The 19,638-nt window shown below is 41.6% G+C and overlaps 2 protein-coding genes across 2 annotated transcripts; one reads left to right on the top strand and one right to left on the bottom strand.

Moving 5' to 3' along the window:
• Positions 1–1,420: 1,420 nt before the first annotated feature.
• On the top strand, positions 1,421–4,996 carry LOC120055548 (cerebellin-2-like). The gene is given in 4 exon segments (XM_039003415.1): positions 1,421–1,469; positions 4,255–4,493; positions 4,588–4,707; positions 4,799–4,996. Coding segments are annotated over 4 exon segments (606 nt in total).
• Positions 4,997–14,737: 9,741 nt separating this feature from the next.
• Positions 14,738–18,001, bottom strand: LOC120055894 (suppressor of cytokine signaling 6-like). Its single transcript, XM_039003934.1, has 2 exons — positions 17,620–18,001; positions 14,738–17,312 (listed from the first exon to the last, which is right to left on the bottom strand). The coding sequence occupies exon 2, from the start codon at positions 17,231–17,233 to the stop codon at positions 15,692–15,694; it is 1,542 nt and encodes a 513-aa protein (XP_038859862.1). The 5' UTR covers positions 17,234–17,312; positions 17,620–18,001; the 3' UTR covers positions 14,738–15,691.
• Between the last annotated feature and the right edge of the window lie 1,637 nt (positions 18,002–19,638).

Genomic DNA, 19,638 nt, shown 5'->3' with positions numbered 1-19,638 from the left:
TGGTGTTTATTTCCCGTGGACATTCTGCATAAAAACAGTCTAGACACTAATTCAAGCCACCCTTTCCTCTCAAATATACAATGAGTAAACAAAACATTAAGGACAACTGCTCTTTCCATGACATAGTCTGTCCAGCTGAATCCAGGTGAAACCTAGGATCCCCTATTGATGTCACTTATTATATCCACTTCAATCAGTGTAGAGACCGGTTAAAAAATGATTTTTAAGCCTTGAGACAATTGAGACATGGATTGTGTATGTGTGCCATTCAGAGGGTGAATGGGCAAGACAAAAGATGTAAGAACTGCAACGTTGCTGGGTTTGTCAACATCAGTTTCCCATGTGTATGAAGAATGGTCCACTGCCCAAAGGACATCCAGCCAACTTGACACAACCGTGGGAAGCATTGAAGTCAACATGGGCCAGCATTCCTGGGGAAGGCTTTCGACACCTTGTAGAATCCATACCCCGATCAACTGAGGCTGTTCTGAAGGCAAAAGGGGTGCAACTCAATATTAGAAAGGTGTTCCTAATGTTTTGTACACACACTCTGTATTCAGACCCCTTTTTCCACATTTTGTTACGTTACAGCCTTATTCTAAAATGGATTAAATCGTTTTCCCCCCTCATCAATCTACACACAATACCCCATAATGACAAAGCAAAAACAGGTTTTTAGAAATTTGGGCTAATATATAAAAAACATTATAATGAAATATCACATTTACATTAGTATTCAGACCCTTTACTCAGTACTTTGGTGAAGCACCTTTGACAGCGATTACAGCCTCGAGTCTTCTTGGGTATGACGCTACAAGCTTGGCACAGCTGTATTTCGGAGTTTCTCCCATTCTTCCCTGCAGACCCTCTCAAGCTCTGTCAGGTTGGATGGGGAGCGTCACTGCACAGCTATTTTCAGGGTTCTCCCGAGATGTTCAATCGGATTCAAGTCTGGGCTCTGGCTGGGCCACTCAAGAACATTCAGAGACTTGTCCTGAAACCATTCCTGCATTGTCTTGGCTGTGTGCTTAGGGTCGTTGTCCTGTTGGAAGGTGAACCTTCACTCCAGTGTGAGGTCCTGAGTGCTCTGAGCAGGTTTTCATGAAGGATATCTCTGTACTGCCAAGAGTATGCAAAGCTGTCATCAAGGCAAAGGGTGGCTACTATGAAGAAACTCAAATATAATACACTGCTCAAAAAAATAAAGGGAACACTTAAACAACACAATGTAACTCCAAGTCAATCCCACTTCTGTGAAATCAAACTGTCCACTTAGGAAGCAACACTGATTGACAATAAATTTCACATGCTGTTGTGCAAATGGAATAGACAAAAGGTGGAAATTATAGGCAATTAGCAAGACACCCCCAATAAAGGAGTGATTCTGCAGGTGGTGACCACAGACCACTTCTCAGTTCCTATGCTTCCTGGCTGATGTTTTGGTCACTTTTGAATGCTGGCGGTGCTCTCACTCTAGTGGTAGCATGAGACGGAGTCTACAACCCACACAAGTGGCTCAGGTAGTGCAGCTCATCCAGGATGGCACATCAATGCGAGCTGTGGCAAGAAGGTTTGCTGTGTCTGTCAGCGTAGTGTCCAGAGCATGGAGGCGCTACCAGGAGACAGGCCAGTACATCAGGAGACGTGGAGGAGGCCGTAGGAGGGCAACAACCCAGCAGCAGGACCGCTACCTCCGCCTTTGAGCAGGAGGAGCACTGCCAGAGCCCTGCAAAATGACCTCCAGCAGGCCACAAATGTGCATGTGTCTGCTCAAACGGTCAGAAACAGACTCCATGAGGGTGGTATGAGGGCCCGACGTCCACAGGTGGGGGTTGTGCTTACAGCCCAACACCGTGCAGGACGTTTGGCATTTGCCAGAGAACACCAAGATTGGCAAATTCGCCACTGGCGCCCTGTGCTCTTCACAGATGAAAGCAGGTTCACACTGAGCACATGAGCACATGTGACAGACGTGACAGAGTCTGGAGAAGCCGTGGAGAACGTTCTGCTGCCTGCAACATCCTCCAGCATGACCGGTTTGGCGGTGGGTCAGTCATGGTGTGGGGTGGCATTTCTTTGTGGGGCCGCACAGCCCTCCATGTGCTCGCCAGAGGTAGCTTGACTGCCATTAGGTACCGAGATGAGATCCTCAGAGCCCTTGTGAGACCATATGCTGACACATGCGCATTTGTGGCCTGCTGGAGGTCATTTTGCAGGGCTCTGGCAGTGCTCCTCCTGCTCAAAGGCGGAGGTAGCGGTCCTGCTGCTGGGTTGTTGCCCTCCTACGGCCTCCTCCACGTCTCCTGATGTACTGGCCTGTCTCCTGGTAGCGCCTCCATGCTCTGGACACTACGCTGACAGACACAGCAAACCTTCTTGCCACAGCTCGCATTGATGTGCCAACCTGGATGAGCTGCACTACCTGAGCCACTTGTGTGGGTTGTAGACTCCGTCTCATGCTACCACTAGAGTGAGAGCACCGCCAGCATTCAAAAGTGACCAAAACATCAGCCAGGAAGCATAGGAACTGAGAAGTGGTCTGTGGTCACCACCTGCAGAATCACTCCTTTATTGGGGGTGTCTTGCTAATTGCCTATAATTTCCACCTTTTGTCTATTCCATTTGCACAACAGCATGTGAAATGTATTGTCAATCAGTGTTGCTTCCTAAGTGGACAGTTTGATTTCACAGAAGTGTGATTGACTTGGAGTTACATTGTGTTGTTTAAGTGTTCCCTTTATTTTTTTGAGCAGTGTATATATTTTGATTTGTTTAACACTTTTTTGATTACTACATGATTCCATTTGTGTTATTTCATAGTTTTGATGTATTCACTATTATTCTACAATGTAGAAAATTCTAAAAATAAGAAAAACCCTTGAATGGGTAGGTGTGTCTGTCACGGATCCCTCCAGAACTGTCATTACGCACACCTGGCCCCTATTCCCATTGATTAGTAATTGTATAAGTGTGCCCTTTGTTCACCATTTGTCCTGTCGATTATTGTTACAATGTCCGTTGGTCGTGTGAGTACCTGTGCTTTGTTGTTTTGGCTTTCGTGCCACTTGTTGTGTGCAGATGATTACGGGTTTCGTCCCGTGTGGAATCATTGTGTGTGTGTATGTTACGGGTCTCGCCCCGGTGTATTTATTTGAGGTACTCCTCGCTCTTTTGTTTGGGTTTCAACCCTGTGTTTTGTATACGTGTTTGTTTGGTCTTTGTAAATTAGTAGCTTTGTAGCTCCCTAATAATCATGTAAATTGGTCAAAAGACAACTTGACTGGTACTATAGATGTTTTTCATGTTTTGAACAGATAATTTGTTACATTTCATCCATAGCCAATTGTTATGAAAATGTTTTTGTTAATCATTCAAAGTGTTTCTGTGATACTCAGAGGCTGATCACTTGGTGATTGAGCTAATCTGACATACCGGTATGACCTAAGATAGCCATGAGCGCTGGTGAAGACCCCTGCCTACACAGTCTATCTAATCTGAGACCACTGCATGTACACTAAGTATCACATCTGTAATTACACAATATTATCTGTATGGAGCCACATGCAATTGCGCCATGCTTGGAATATCAGGGCAAGTGTGGTGTGTATCTTTCAGGAGTCCCTCCACTCTCCCCACTAAACAATCATTCTGATGTACTGTAACTTTGTCTACAAAACATTGTCTTTTGACCAATTTACATGATTATTATGGAGCTAATCCAAAACCAGAGATTTATCGTTTTAATAGACTTCAGAGATTTGAGAAGAAACAAAGTTATTGCCAGACATGCCATCTGTTTCAATATGGTAAGCAATCATTTTAAGAATAAAAAGTAGGTCATATTGAGTGTAAATGTGATATAATACAGATCAGTCTGCATTGGACATTCTATGAATGTCAGAACATTGTGTTATACCTACACACATAGAGACAATGAAAGTCTGCAGACTGGATGACGGATTCAGAGCCCGACTGGGGCCAAACTGAGGGTTAACGTTGATTGAGAACAGACAGTTACTACCATATATTGTCAACTCCTCTTTTATATAGACAGAAACTTGAAGGCCTACATGTTTGTTGCATTTGCCAGCCACTTGATGGTGCAAGTGTAACTCATATCACAGCATTGACACTGCACTATGCATACTGTGTGTGTGTGAGAGAGTATGTGTGAAGGGGGACTGATTGCCTGAAACAGAACAGTCGCACCCCATAAACGGTGAAACAGTCGATCTTGTGCCATGCTGCCGTTGGTCCTCCTAGGTTTTGGCGTTGCCTTTTCATTGGGACAGAATGACACGGGGCCTCTTGTTTTGGAGGGAAAGTGTCTGGTGGTTTGTGATGCGAACCCGTCTGCAGAGGGAGCGTTCACCTCTTCCTTCGGGATATCTGTCCGGGCAGGCGATGCTAAAGTGGCTTTCTCTGCACTCAGGGGAACCAACCACGAACCTTCTGATATGAGCAATAAGTCTCTGACCATCTACTTTGATCAGGTCAGGGAATAATTCTCTCCATTATTATTTGTGTTTACAAATTAGCATAATCTTCATAATGTACGTGTGTACTATTTATTTGTATTTTTTTCAGTTACTAGTAAACATTGGCAACCATTTTGATCTGCAAGCAAGTGTATTTCAAGCACCAAGAAGAGGCATTTACAGTTTCAGCTTCCATGTGGTGAAGGTTTACAACCGGCAGACTATACAGGTGAGCGCACAGAGAGGTCTTGCTTTAGTTGAGACACCAATTGTGGACTTGTTTTTTTTGTATCCCATATCCATGGCATTGCATTCTGCAGGTGAACTTGATGCACAACGAATACCCTATCATATCAGCTTTCGCCGGGGACCAGGATGTCACTCGAGAGGCTGCGAGCAATTCAGTTCTTCTGCACCTGGAACGGGGGGACAAACTCTACTTGAAGCTTGAGCGGGGAAATCTAATGGGTGGATGGAGGTACTCAACGTTTTCTGGATTCTTGGTTTTTCCACTCTAAGTCTCAAATCAAGTGATTCTTATTTTATTCAAGGACGTTGGCCACCCTTCTTTGGACTTTAATTATGAAGAAATGTATAACTGACAGATAAAGTAGGGCTATTTTGGTCATTTATGATGAAATTATTCTGTGCTATAATGTTGGGATTTGTATTGCTGAATGTGACTGATTGTTGGTATAATATGATCTAAACTGCGAAGAGTAGCCTGTTCAAGCGAATGTTAGTTGCACTCATTCAGTAGCTATCCAAGGTCCTGAATCCGCATACACAGATATACTCGGTAGCTGTCAGTGGTGCTTAAAGTGCATCGAGCCAACAGGTGGCGATTGAATGTTGGCTCTGGTGTCAACGTTGTTGCAGTAGTGTAATTGAAATACTGTAATAATAATAAAAAACATTTCCTCCTCATGCTGGCAATTGGACCTGTACTGCACATTGAGATTATGTACTGAACAGTTTAACCTCTAAAGACAACTGACTAGAACCTGTGTGTGTTAGACGAGAAAGAGTACATACTTAGTTTTCATTACAGTTGAAGTCGGAAGTTTACATACACCTTAGCCAAATACATTTAAACTCAGTTTTTCACAATTCCTGACATTTAATCCTAGTAGAAATTCCCTGTCTTAGGTCAGTTAGGATCACCACTTTATTTTAAGAATGTGAAATTCCAGAATAATAGTAGAGAGAATGATTTATTTCAGCTTATATTTCTTTCATCACATTCCCAGTGGGTCAGAAGTCTCCATACACTCAATTAGTATTTGGTAGCATTGCCTTTAAATTGTTTAAATTGGGTCAAATGTTTCGGGTAGCCTTCCACAAGCTTCCCACAATAAGTTGGTTGAATTTTGGCCCATTCCTCCTGACAGAGCTGGTCTGAGTCAGGTTTGTAGGCCTCCTTGCTCGCAGATGCTTTTTCAGTTCTGACCACATTTTCTATAGGATTGATGTCAGGGCTTTGTGATGTCCACTCCAATAACTTGACTTTGTTGTCCTGAAGCCATTTTGCCACAACTTTGGAAGTATGCTTGGGGTCATTGTCCATTTGGAAGACCCATTTGCGACCAAGCATTAACTTCCTGATTGATGTCTTGAGATGTTGCTTCAATATATCCACATAATTTTCCATCCTCATAATGCCATCTATTTTGAAGTGCACCAGTCCCTCATGCAGCAAAGCACCCCCACAACATGATGCTGCCACCCCCGTACTTCACGGTTGGGATGGTGTTCATCAACTTGCAAGCTTCCCCCTTTTTCCTCCAAACATAACAATTGTCATTATGGCCAAACAGTTCTATTTTTGTTTCATCAGACCAGAGAACATTTCTCCAAAAAGTACGATCTTTGTCCTCATGTGCAGTTGCAAACCATAGTCTGGCCTTTTTATGGCGGTTTTGGAGAAGTGGCTTCTTCCTTGCTGTGCGGCCTTTCAGGTTATATCGATATAGGACTTGTTTTACTGTGGATATAGATACTTTTGTACCTGTTTCCTTATTTTGAATTGAATTTCCTTGAATTCTGATACAGTGAAATAATATGTCTAAACAATTGTTGGAAAAATGACTTGTGTCATGCACAAAGTAGATGTCCTAACCGACTTGCCAAAACTATAGTTTGTGAACAAGAAATGTGTGGAGTGGTTGAAAAACAAGTTTTAGTGACTCCAACCTAAGTGGATGTACATTAACTTCCGACTTCAACTATATCTATACACTCTTATAAAAAAATGTGTTATCTAGAACCTAAAAGGGTTCTTCAGCTGTCCCCATAGGTGAACCATTTGAATGAAGAACCCTTTTTAGTTCCAGGTAGAACCCTCTTGGGATCCATGTAAAACCCTTTCCACAAAGGGTTCTAAATGGAACCCAAAAGGGTTCGACATGGAACCAAAAAGGGTTGTCCTATGGCGACAGTCGAAGAACCCTTTTGTGTATCATTTTCATCACATGTATCATTTACCTTGACATAAAATCACTCTCTTTCTTTCTCTCTCTCATTCATGGTGATATCCCTCTTACCCCAGCAGCAGTCACATCTGGTGAGCGTGCACCCCTGTGCCTTCAGGATAAAGTACTCAGATTGTGAAAAGCACCAATTCAACAGCTCCTCAGCATGAGACCATGGCTGTAGCCTTTTGATGTCTGTCCTCTGCCTCTGAGTTTACACAGAGAGCAGTAGAATGACCAAGGAAAAAAACTATCTGCACTATGCTGACAACTGGCATGTAAAAGTCCATAATCATTCCTCTCTTTGAAACATCATGTGGATTTGCCCTTTCTTATTGAGATGGGAAGTATCCTTTTCCCAGAAACCCAGCCGACCTTGATCCTGGCTGTACCTAGTTAACCCTGACTTAACTCTCTTGGGAAACACTTAGCACACAGAATGCTGGTTACTCTTTAACTGGCTTCAAAAATTTAACACAGGCAGCCCAATTCTGATCTTTTGACAGATAATTGAAAAAAGAGATTGGTCAAATGATCAGAATTAGGCCGCATGTGTAAACGCAGCCATAGACATTTACACTGAGTGTACTAAACATTAGGAACACCTTCCTAATATTGAGTTGAACCCATTTTGACCTCCAGAACAGCTTCAAAACTACAAGGTGTCTAAAGCTTTCCACAGGGATGCTGGCCCATGTTGAGTCCAATCCTTCCAACAGTTGTCAAGTTGGTTGGATGTCCTTTGGGTGGTGGACCATTTTTGATACACACGAGAAACTGTTGAGCATTAAAAACCCAGCAGTGTTGCTGTTCTTGACACACTCAAACTGGTGTGCCTGGCACCTACTACCATACCCCATTCAAAGTCACTTAAATTTTGCCCATTCACCCTCTGAATAGCACACATACACAATCCCTGTCTAAATTGTCTCAGGGCTAAAAATCCATATTTAAGCTGTCCCCCCCCCCCCCCCCCCCCTTCATCTACACTGATTGAAGTGGATTTAACAAGTGACATCAATAAGGGATCATAGCTTTCACCTGGATTCACCTGGTCAGTCTGTCATGGAAAGAGCAGGTGATCATAATGTTTTGTATACACAGTGTATATTACCATGTCTTTGCCATTATTATATTCATATTCTTCATTAGATCTTATTGAATTAATCACAAGCCCATTTTCCCATGGCAACGCTAACATGGAAGTTGAATCCCAGCCCCAGTCCCCGCAGGAGGCCTTTTGCCTCTTGGTAGGCCGTCATTGTAAATAAGAATTTGTTCTTAACTGACTTGCCTGGTTAAATGAAGGGGGAAATATGATTATTTACAGTTGAAGTCGGAAGTTTACATACACTTAGGTTGTAGTCATTAAAACTAGTTTTTCAACCCTCCACACATTTCTTGTTGACAAACTATAGTTTTAGCAAGTCGGTTATGACATCTACTTCGTGCATAACACAAGTAATATTTCCAACAATTGTTTACAGACAGATTATTTCACTTTAATTCACCATATCACAATTCCAGTGGGTCAGAAGTTTACATACACTAATTTGACTGTGCCTTTAAACAGCTTGGAAAATTCCAGAAAATAATGTTATGGCTTTAGAAGCTTCTGATAGGCTAATTGACATAATTTGAGTCAATTGGAGGTGTACCTGTGGATGTATTTCAAGGCCTACCTTCAAACTTAGTGCCTCTTTGCTTGACATCATGGGAAAATCAAAAGAAATCAGCCAAGACCTCAAACATTTTTTGTAGACCTCCACAAGTCTGGTTCATCCTTGGGAGCAATTTCCAAACACGTGAAGGTACCACGTTCATCTGTACAAACACTAGTACGCAAGTATAAACACCATGGGACCACACAGCCGTCATACCGCTCAGGAAGGAGACGGGTTCTGTCTCCTAGAGATGAACGTACTTTGGTGCGAAAAGTGCAAATCAATCCCAGAACAACATGAAAGGACCCTGTGAAGATGCTGGAGGATACAGGTACAAAAGTATCTATATCCACAGTAAAACAAGTCCTATATCGACATTGCCTGAAAGGCCGCTCAGCAAGGAAGAAGACACTGCTCCAAAACCGCCATAAAAAAAGCCAGACTACGGTTTGCAACTGCACAAGGGGACAAAGATCGTACTTTTTGGAGAAATGTCCTCTGGTCTGATGAAACAAAAATAGAACTGTTTGGCCATAATGACAATCGTTATGTTTGGAGGAAAAAGGAGGAAGCTTGCAAGTTGAAGAACACCATCCCAACCGTGGAGCACTGGGGTGGCAGCATCATGTTGTGGGGGACATCAGTCAGGAAGTTAAAGCTTGGTCGCAAATGGGTCTTCCAAATGGACCATGACCCCAAGCATACTTCCAAAGTTGTAGCAAAATGGCTTAAGGACAACAAAGTCAAAGTAATTTGACAAAAATGTTTAAATTAGAATCGATGGTGGTCTTTATAAATGTAGTGTTATTAACAAGAAAATTAACTTGCATTTCTTGAGTGGTCTGACTTATACTTTATTTCTCAAGAAAAGCTAAATGTTTCTTTTTTGCTTTCTATTTTTTAACATTCTCTCTCACACAAATTTTATGGGCAGAATTGAAAAAGCATCTGTGAGCAAGGAGGCATTCAAACCTGACTCAGTTACACCAGTTCTGTCAGGAGGAATGGGCCAAAATTCACCCAACTTACTGTGGGAAGCTTGTGGAAGGCTACCTGAAACGTTTGACCCAAGTTAAACAATTTAATGGCAATGCTACCAAATACTAATTGAGTGCATGAACACTTCTGACCCACTGGGAATGTGATGAAAGAAATAAAAGCTGAAATAAATCTTTCTCTCTACTATTATTCTGGAATTTCACATTCTTAAAATAAAGTGGTGATCCTAACTGACCTAAGACAGGGAATTTTTACTAGGATTAAATGTCAGGAATTGTGAAAAACTGAGTTTAAATGTATTTGGCTAAGGTGTATGTAAACTTCCGACTTCAACTGTACATATATACAGTCGTGGCCAAAAGTTTTGAGAATAATATTTGTGTCAATTTCCATAAAGTTTGCTGCTTCAGTGTCTTTAGATATTTTTGTCAGATATTACTATGGAATACTGAATTATAATTACAAGCATTTCATAAGTGTCAAAGGCTTTTATTGACAATTACATGAAGTTGATGCAAAGAGTCAATATTTGCAGTGTTGACCCTTCTTTTTCAAGACCTCTGCAATCCGCCCTGGCATGCTGTCAATTAACTTCTTGGCCACATCCTGACTGATGGCAGCCCATTCTTGCATAATCAATGCTTGGAGTTTGTCAGAATTTGTGGGTTTTTCTTTGTCCACCGCCTCTTGAGGAATGACCACAAGTTCTCAATGGGATTAAGGTCTGGGGAGTTTCCTGGCCATGGACCCAAAATACCGATGTTTTGTTCCCCGAGCCATCACTTTTGCCTTATGGCAAGGTGCTCCATCATGCTGGAAAAGGCATTGTTCGTCACCAAACTGTTCCTGGATGGTTGGGAGAAGTTGCTCTCGGAGGATGTGTTGGTACTTCCGGCGCCAACAGAGATGGCCGCCTCGCTTCGCGTTCCTAGGAACATATTTCATACCCTACATTACTCATCTCATATGTATATATGGTACTCTATACCATCTACTGCATCTTGCCTATGCCGTTCGGTCATTGCTCATTCATATATTTTTATGTACATATTCTTATTCATTCCTTTACATTTGTGTGTACAAGGTAGTTGTTGTGAAATTGTTAGGTTAGATTACTTGTTAGATATTATTGCATGGTCGGAACTAGAAGCACAAGCATTTCGCTACACTCGCATTAACATCTGCTAACCATGTGTATGTGACAAATAAAATTTGATTTGATTTGATTGCCATTCTTTATTCATGGCTGTGTTCTTAGGCAAAATTGTGAGTGAGCCCACTCCCTTGGCTGAGAAGCAACCCCACACATGAATGGTCTCAGGATGCTTTACTGTTGGCATGACACAAGACTGATGGTAGTGCTTATCTTGTCTTCTCCAGACAAGCTTTTTTCCGGATGCCCCAAACAATCGGAAAGGGGATTCATCAGAGAAAATGACTTTACCCCAGTCCTCAGCAGTCCAATCCCTGTACCTTTTGCAGAATATCAGTCTGTCCCTGATGTTTTTCCTGGAGAGAAGTGGCTTCTTTGCTGCCTTTCTTGACACCAGGCCATCCTCCAAAAGTCTTCGCCTCGCTGTGCGTGCAGCAAGCTCTGTACTGGTGGTGCCCCGATCCCGCAGCTGAATCAACTTTAGGAGACGGTCCTGGTGCTTGCTGGACTTTCTTGGGCGCCCTGAAGCCTTCTTCACAACAATTGAACCGCTCTCCTTGAAGTTCTTGATGATCCGATAAATGGTTGATTTAGGTGCAATCTTACTGGAAGCAATATCCTTGCCTGTGAAGCCCTTTTTGTGCAAAGCAATGATGACAGCACGTGTTTCCTTGCAGGTAACCATGGTTGACAGAGGAAGAACAATGATTCCAAGCACCACCCTCCTTTTGAAGCTTCCAGTCTGTTTTTCAAACTCAATCAGCATGACAGAGTGATTTCCAGCCTTGTCCTCATCTACACTCACACCTGTGTTAATGAGAGAATCACTGACATGATGTCAGCTGGTCCTTTTGTGGCAGGGCTAAAATGCAGCGGAAATGTTTTTTGGGGATTCAGTTCATTTGCATGGCAAAGAGGGACTTTGCAATTCATCTGATCACTCTTCATAACATTCTGGAGTATATGCAAATTGCCATCATACAAACTGAGGCAGCAGACTTTGTGAAAATGTATATTTGTGTCATTCTCAAAACTTTTGGCCACGACTTTACAGTACCAGTCAAAAGTTTGGACACACCTACTCATTCAATGTTTTTTCTTTATTTGTACTATTTTCTACATTGTAGAATAATAGTGAAAACATCATAACTATGAAAACACACATGGAATCATGTAGTAACCAAAAAAAGTGTTAACCAAATCAATATATATTTGATATCTTAGATTCTTCAAAGTAGCCACCCTTTGCCTTGATGACAGCTTTACACGCTCTTAGCATTCTCTCAACCAGCTTCATGAGGTAGTCACCTGGAATGCTTTTCCAACAGTCTTGAAGGAGTTCCCACATATGCTGAGCATTTGTTTCGCTGATTTTCCTTCACTCTGCGGTCCAAGTCGTCCCAAACCATCTCAATTGGGTTGAGGTCGGGTGATTGTGGAGGCCAGGTCATTTGATGCAGCACTACATTACTCTCCTTGGTCAAATAGCCCTTATACAGCCTGGAGGTGTATTGGGTCATTGTCCTGTTGAAAAACAAATGATAGTCCCACTAAGCGCAAACCAGATGGGATGGTGTATCGCTGCAGAATGCTGTGGTAGCCATGCTGGTTAAGCGTGCCTTGAATTCTAAATAAATCACTGACACTGTCACCAGCAAAGCACCTCCACACCATCACACCTCCTCCTCCATGGTGGGAACCACACATGCGGAGATCATCCGTTCACCTACTCTGCGTCTCACAAAGGCACGGCGGTTGGAACCAATAATCTCACATTTTGATTCATCAGACCAATGAGTGCCAGTTTCATCATAGTGCTTGATGGTTTCTGCGACTGCACTTGAAGAAACTTTCAAAGTTCTTGACATTTTACGGACTGACTGACCTTCATGTCTTACGGTAATAATGGACTGTCGTTTCTCTTTGCTTATTTGAGCTGTTCTTGCCATAATTTGGACTTGGTTTTTTATCAAATAGGGCTATCTTCTGTATACTAACCCTACCTTGTCACAACACAACTGATTGGCTCAAACGCATTAAGACGGAAATAAATTACACAACTTAACTTTTAACAAGGCACACCTCTTAATTGAAATGCTGGTTGAGAAAATGCTGCTTGAGAGAATGCCAAGAGTGTGCAAAGCTGTCATCAAGGCAAAGGATGGCTACTTTGAAGAAACTCAAATAGAAAATATATTTTGATTTGTTTAACACTTTTTTGGTTACTACATGATTCCATATGTGTTATTTCATATTTTTGATGTCTTCAATATTATTCTACAATGTACAAAATAGTAAAATAAAGAAAAAACATGAAATTAGTAGTTGTGTCCAAACTTTTGACTGGTGCTGTATTTATATACATATATGTACACTACCGTTCAAAAGTTTGGGGTCACTTAGAAATGTCCTTGTTTTTGAAAATGTTTGTCCATTAAAATAACATCAAATTGATCAGAAATACAGTGTAGACATTGTTAATGTTGTAAATGACTACTGACTAACTAGTCTAAAGAAGGCCCGTTCTATTGTTTCTTTTAAACAGCACGACCGTTTTCAGCTGTGCTAACATAATTGCAAAAGGGTTTTCTAATGAGCCTTTTAAAATGATAAACTTGGATTAGCTAACACAATGTGCTATTGGAACACAGGAGTGATGGTTGCTGATAATGGGCCTCTGTACACCTATGTAGATAGAACATTAAAAATCTGCCGTTTCCAGCTACAATAGTCATTTACAACATTAACAATGTCTACACTGTATTTCTGATCAATTTGATGTTATTTTAATGGACAAAAAATGTCTACGTGACCCCACATTTTTGAATGGTAGTGTACATATATATAAATCCTTTCCATATCCACCAAGGACAGATTCAATCTTCATCCTGATTGGCAAACATGATTATTGGTCACATCTGCATGTGTAGGCAGCCAGCTCAAAGTAATCTCCTACTTCAGTGAAGCTGTCACTGGATGAGCATGCATGGCGTTCCACATTATTATCCAAAACTGTGTTGCATAAGAAGCCCTCTAATGTGAAGATACATGCAGCGCTGGATAAGAAGCCCTCTGGGGTTAGTGGTGGCAGATGGCATGACTTTCAGAATAAAGCATCAATGTGACAAACTTCTGCAGGGCCAAGAACCCGCTGTAAGTACTGAGATTACTGTTTGACTCTGTAGCCTATGGGTGGTTTGATGGAAAATAAAACATACAATGATTATCGCTAATTACAGCCTCTACTATTAAATAATCAAAAAAACATATATTTTTTATTTAACTTGGCAAGTCAGTTAAGAACAAATTCTTATTTACAATGATGGCCTACCCCGGCCAACGCTGTTCACCGCACTACGGGACTCCCATTCACAGCCGGATGTGATACAGCCTGGAATCGAACCAGGTACTGTAGTGACGCCTCTTGCACTGAGATGCAGTACCATAGACTGCTGCCCCAAATCATATTAGGCTTATTACTGCTGTTTCAGTGCCATCACCTGGGATTAAAGCCACAAGAGGGCCGACTGCCACTTCTGTTCTCAGAGGGCATTCATAAAAATGTAAAAATATTCAGCCTCATCCCAACATTTCACCCTTAGAATGATTTGTTGTATAATCAAAACTGTTAAACAAAAGAGCGAAGTTAGTAGTTAAAAGTTGGTTATGAAAATGCATTGTTCATAGATAAAGATAGTAGGCCACTCTGGTGATTGGGGCAGCTGGCAAGGCTGAGGCTACTTTTCAGTTGCCTGAGAGATACAGGATCCAGTAACATGTTGAGAAGAGGAGGGAGTAGCTGGCAAAGACGGGGTGGGATTAAGTTTTACCACCACTTTAACTGGAGGATCCGTGATCTCTGTAGACTGAGAAGCCCGGACATTTTAAATATGTACTGCGTCACTTTAAGTTCAGAGTCACATTTTCAAATAAAAACTTTCTGTATGATGATTAACAACATACAGACTTATCTGTGAATAAGTCCTTTATTAACAGTAATAAACACCCCTCCTTTAACTGCATTCAAGATGTGCAATAAAAACGGTGTACAGCCGTTCAAAAAAGTAAGTTTAGGTGATACCAAGTATTCTACCATAGGTAGCAACTCACGATCTGAAAAGTAACAAGGTGAAGCAATTTTCCTTATACTTAGTGACAGGCAAACAGTCAAATTAAGGCTACAAAAACAAGCCATTAGCCCTATATGGTTATACACAGTCAATGCCGATTAGTTCTCCAAAATCATAGCTTCAGGTGTGTGGTGATCAAATATTATTTATCCATATACTCAATGTAATTCACATGCAATGAGTAACCATCAATGAGGCAAAAGAAAAAACTTCTAACTAAAGACTCAGCAGAGACGACTTTCAGGTATCAAAATTATACTAGCTACAGACCACTAACAAAAACTGTTTTAATGTAGGACAACAAACCACATAGGATAATGAGGAAATGTTGAGTGTAGTAATGATTAGATAATGTATGTGCTTTATATAACAATCTAGTAAAAAACATGAGATGGCGCACACCCAAAAATGTTTGCAGAGGTGCTGACTAACTGACACCCTGAAGAAAGCACTGCGTGCCGAAACGTTGGTTGTACCCAAATTGTTGGGAGCATATTGAGTGTACGAAATTCTTTCTTTTTACATGCTTTATATAACAAAACACTTGGTCTATCAAAACAGAATTTACAGAAATAATCCAATGTAACAAAAAGCTGATTAAGATTCAGCTTCAATCCTTGGCTTTGAGGTGGCGAGTATAACTGTATGGCTCACTAGACACGTCAGTTACTGGCATTGGCTGGTGGACACATCACTGGGTTAGGGTCATGTCCAAAAGATTAAAAACTAGGCCTATTTCATTGTGTTGCTTATCTAAAATGCGCAAGAAAGTCCAACTGGGTTTCATTGATCCTCTTCAGTAGTGCTTTTCCTGCAAGTAATCTTTCATCTTGTTTGGCAAAGGCAATTTCTGGATAAGATCAATCCGTGTGTACTGACGGATGACAAACCGACAGAGGTACTGCATGGAACGCACCTGCATAAACCTTGAGATAGGGTTTGTCAGTCTGACAGGATACGTGGCAGTCCCTGGTGTACGAGATCGTGAATAGCAGAAGGCTCCACTCTCAGAATCTCTGATGGAATGTTCAATGAGTTCCACTATTGATATGTGACCCTCCACATCTGGCTGTTCGTAGAAACTGAAACTGCCATTGGAGTGTTCGATCCTGGTGTGGAGGGTCTTACCCTGTGAACGAAAGCTCAAGCTCAAAAGATAACGATCATCTGAGCTGTCTCGCACCAAGAATGACCCATCTGGTAGGCTAGCAAGTTTTTCCTCAGCTTCCCAACGCGTTATAGGACCCCAGTACCAACCCTGCTTGGCCAGTTTCTTTAGCTCTACTGTAAGGCTGGTTACAATCATGGGCCCGCTGTGCTGAACAGCATCATAAACCCTGCCAACACCAGGGGCTGAATTGGGGTCAAAGTTGAGATGGTGCATCACTCTCTCTGCACCATGCGAGTGAGAAGAACCACCATATACTTGGAAACTCCTTCGGATGTGACTGCCAGGTAGCTGAGGTAGCAAAGGGGAGAGAGGAGAATCTATTCTAGAGTCTGGAATCAAGACACCTGCAGATTGATAGAGCAGTCTATTCACTGATGGGTCCATGAATATGTCTGGTGACATCAGCTCCTCCTGGTCAATGGGGTCTTCCGCTGCATGAGGAGGGAAGCCCTCGGGCTGAGGCACCTCATCTATTGGAGAGGAATTATCCAAGCCTTTTTCAAGGTCATCATCTAAAGGCATTGCATAGTGAATATAGTTCTGAGGTGATAGTCCAATGATCGCAGGCACATTTTCAACATCAATATCTAGATGCAAATCACAATTCTGAGGCTCAGTGCTCTCAGATGAATCCTGAAAAGGCCTATCCATCTGGGGGTCAGGGAATTCTTTCTGAATGCCATACAGAGATGGGCTTGGGTCTGATGAGTGTATCATAGCTTTCACTTTCCCATCCATTCTAAGGCATGTTTCCTCAGAATTTGCTGCCCTGAGGGCCCATGGTGTGGGGCTATAATGGTGACTACTAGATCTTAGATGGTGCTGTGATTTTACGTCGTTAAAGAAAATGGGTGCTGAGGAGCACGAGAATGTGTCATCTTCACAGGTTACGGATGTGGAACTTTCTTTTATTTTACTTTTCTGTTTTGCCGAAAGCCTCCTTTTCAGTGATCCCATAAGACTCTCACTTTTTGAGCCGTTCTTACGGCCTTTCTTCTCCTCATGATCAAAGTCGTTACAAACAAGTTCTTTGCTGTAACATTTTCCAAACTTCGAATCTGTTGAAAAGTTGGTAGCTGAATTTGGCTGTGGTACAACATCCTCTCCCTCCTCTTTGCCTTTTAGGTTGAATGACTTTCGTATTGTTTTCAGACTAATTTTCTTCATTTTGGAAGTCCCTCAGACATGTGGGGATCTCATAGATGTGTGGATGGCCACAAAGGTTGTCCTTCAAAAGCAGTCATCCCTGAAGAAGAAAAAAATCCCATTAATTTATTCCACAACAAGACAAGACAAAGAATACATATCCTACAGTAGTTGTCATAACATTTCGAATACCGCACAGTCTTATCAATCATGGCTAGCTACCTTTCTACAGTAGCCTGTTTTTCCAACTGCTGGCGATATCTATGAAGAAGCCTAACACTACAGATACATCCTGCTGCTAGTACAAGTGTTTGGATCCTAGCTAGCTAGCCAGCTAAGGTGGCCACCCAAGAAACAAAGAGGGCTAGCTGGCTAGCTTCTTTCATACTTTTAACTTTTGATATTACCTGTCATCCTCTGTTAAAAACGGTTTTCCCTGTAAACTGTCAAGATCGATGCATTTTGAGTTCGCTGGGAAATCAAAGCACTTGGCTTGGTTTTGACAGCTAACGTTACTTCCTAACGACGTTAGTTAGCTTCTGACATGCTGCTAGCCAGGCATCTAGCTAGCTAACTGGCTTTAGAGATCCCACACGAGACAATGTAGAAAAAGCAATTCAAATTATGTCTAACTGGTTAGGAAGCTAGCTAAATAACGTTATATATATATTTTTAAATATTCCTTGCAGAACTGCTGAGGCTAATAAGTTGCACATTTGTAGCTATACTTAGCTAATGCTAGCTATCTAGCTAGAACTTTTCAGTCTCCCTTCCTGTCGTTGTCCTTTGTTTACATGACTATTGCATTGTGGGAAAAGAGGTAAGGAATCCCCCAGAACTGAACGCATTGATAATCACCTCAATTTACATGTACATTTTTCATATTTAGCCTAGACAATACATTTGGTGTCACATATTTGATTTAAATCAGCACAAAACCTTTCCAAAATAAAACCTTAACCTTTGTTTTAGAATTAGATTCCAAGGGTGTTTTCATTCTGCCAATTCTGTTGCAAAACCTGAATTTGTCGAATAGAAACTCTCGTTTTACTCTGTTTGCTTCCATTTCCTTCTTGATGGTAACCACTGAAGCAGTTGAAGTCCACTGCTTCATGTCTCATAGGCCTAGGTTTGAATGTTTGCTTAGTAATGGAGGATATATAGATTATTAATGTTCTACAGAACTGTTGCTTTTGGACAGCATGAAATAAAAAAGAAAACACAGCAATTCCACACCCATATCCACAAGAGCTCCCAAATGAACTCCTCAGACAATGACAGCACTGTCCATAAAAAGGGCTTCAGGCACTGCTTTGTGCACTGTATGGTCCCGAAAGTAAAACATGTTTGTTTTAATTGGAAAGGATGTAAAAGATGCCCAATGCATATTTCGTTGAGAAAATATGTTATGCTCTAGAAATTATCTTTACCCTTAAAATTACAGTACAGATTGAGGCAGACATTGTTTTCATGCTTTTGAGGAGAATGAGCTTTATTCAATATCATCTGAATTTATACTGAGTCACGAGGCAAGTAGTGGTGCAGCCAGATGGGAAACAAGCATGAGTAATTTGTGTGGTCACTAGGGCAAAACTCAAATCCCTGACAAGTCATTCTTTAACACAGACATGCACCATGGCGGCTGTACAATGGGAGCAGACAGTATACGTGGCAATAAGGTTAATTAGACTGCAATGAAGCTCAGTGTGAGAGAGCTCCCAATGACTCACATCACAAGCTGTTCCCATCTCTCCAAATTAAGTATTTCCCTGCATCTCTGAGTGAGGTGAATGACAGATCACAAATGAACACTGATTGTTCATGTGAACCCTTATTCTGTTCACTTTGGGAGGAGTTTAACTAAGATCTTGATCACTGAGGGCACTGAGGAACATGGTTAACTTCTTGAACTTGTAAGAATAATAGACAAAAAATTGTTGGATATAATGAGCTGTAAATTAACAAGAATTGGCCAGGTTCCTCTCTCACCCCCCTCTATCTCTCTCTCTCTCTCTCCCTCTTTCTCATTATTTCCATTTCTCCACCTTGATCAGTTTGTGCACTTTGAGCTTGAGGGTAGGTGTTGAAAGTAACTCATGTCAGCAGAATGAGTTGATCTCTTCTCATCTCTTCCTCTCCCAGTCCTAGTAGGTTTGTTTGTTCTTTTGACCCCTCACGTTTCTGTATCTGCTTCCTCTCCAGTAGTTTTATGGCCCCCCAGGCCTGGCGTGCCACCCACTGCTGGAGAAAGGCATCCTGGGAAAGTGGGATGCTGCCATCAAGAGGTGCAATGGCATCTCCGCTAAAATATTAAATATTAAAGTAATTCAAGAAATTCTGAATTATAGTAAGTCAGGTTGAAATAATTGCAGATATTTTAACTGTGTAGAACCCCCAGAATGTAGCTGTTTACATTTAGCTATTTC

Source organism: Salvelinus namaycush, chromosome 11, assembly GCF_016432855.1.
Source record: "Salvelinus namaycush isolate Seneca chromosome 11, SaNama_1.0, whole genome shotgun sequence".
Classification (NCBI taxonomy): domain Eukaryota; kingdom Metazoa; phylum Chordata; class Actinopteri; order Salmoniformes; family Salmonidae; genus Salvelinus; species Salvelinus namaycush.
This window is presented reverse-complemented; position numbering and strand designations above follow the sequence as displayed.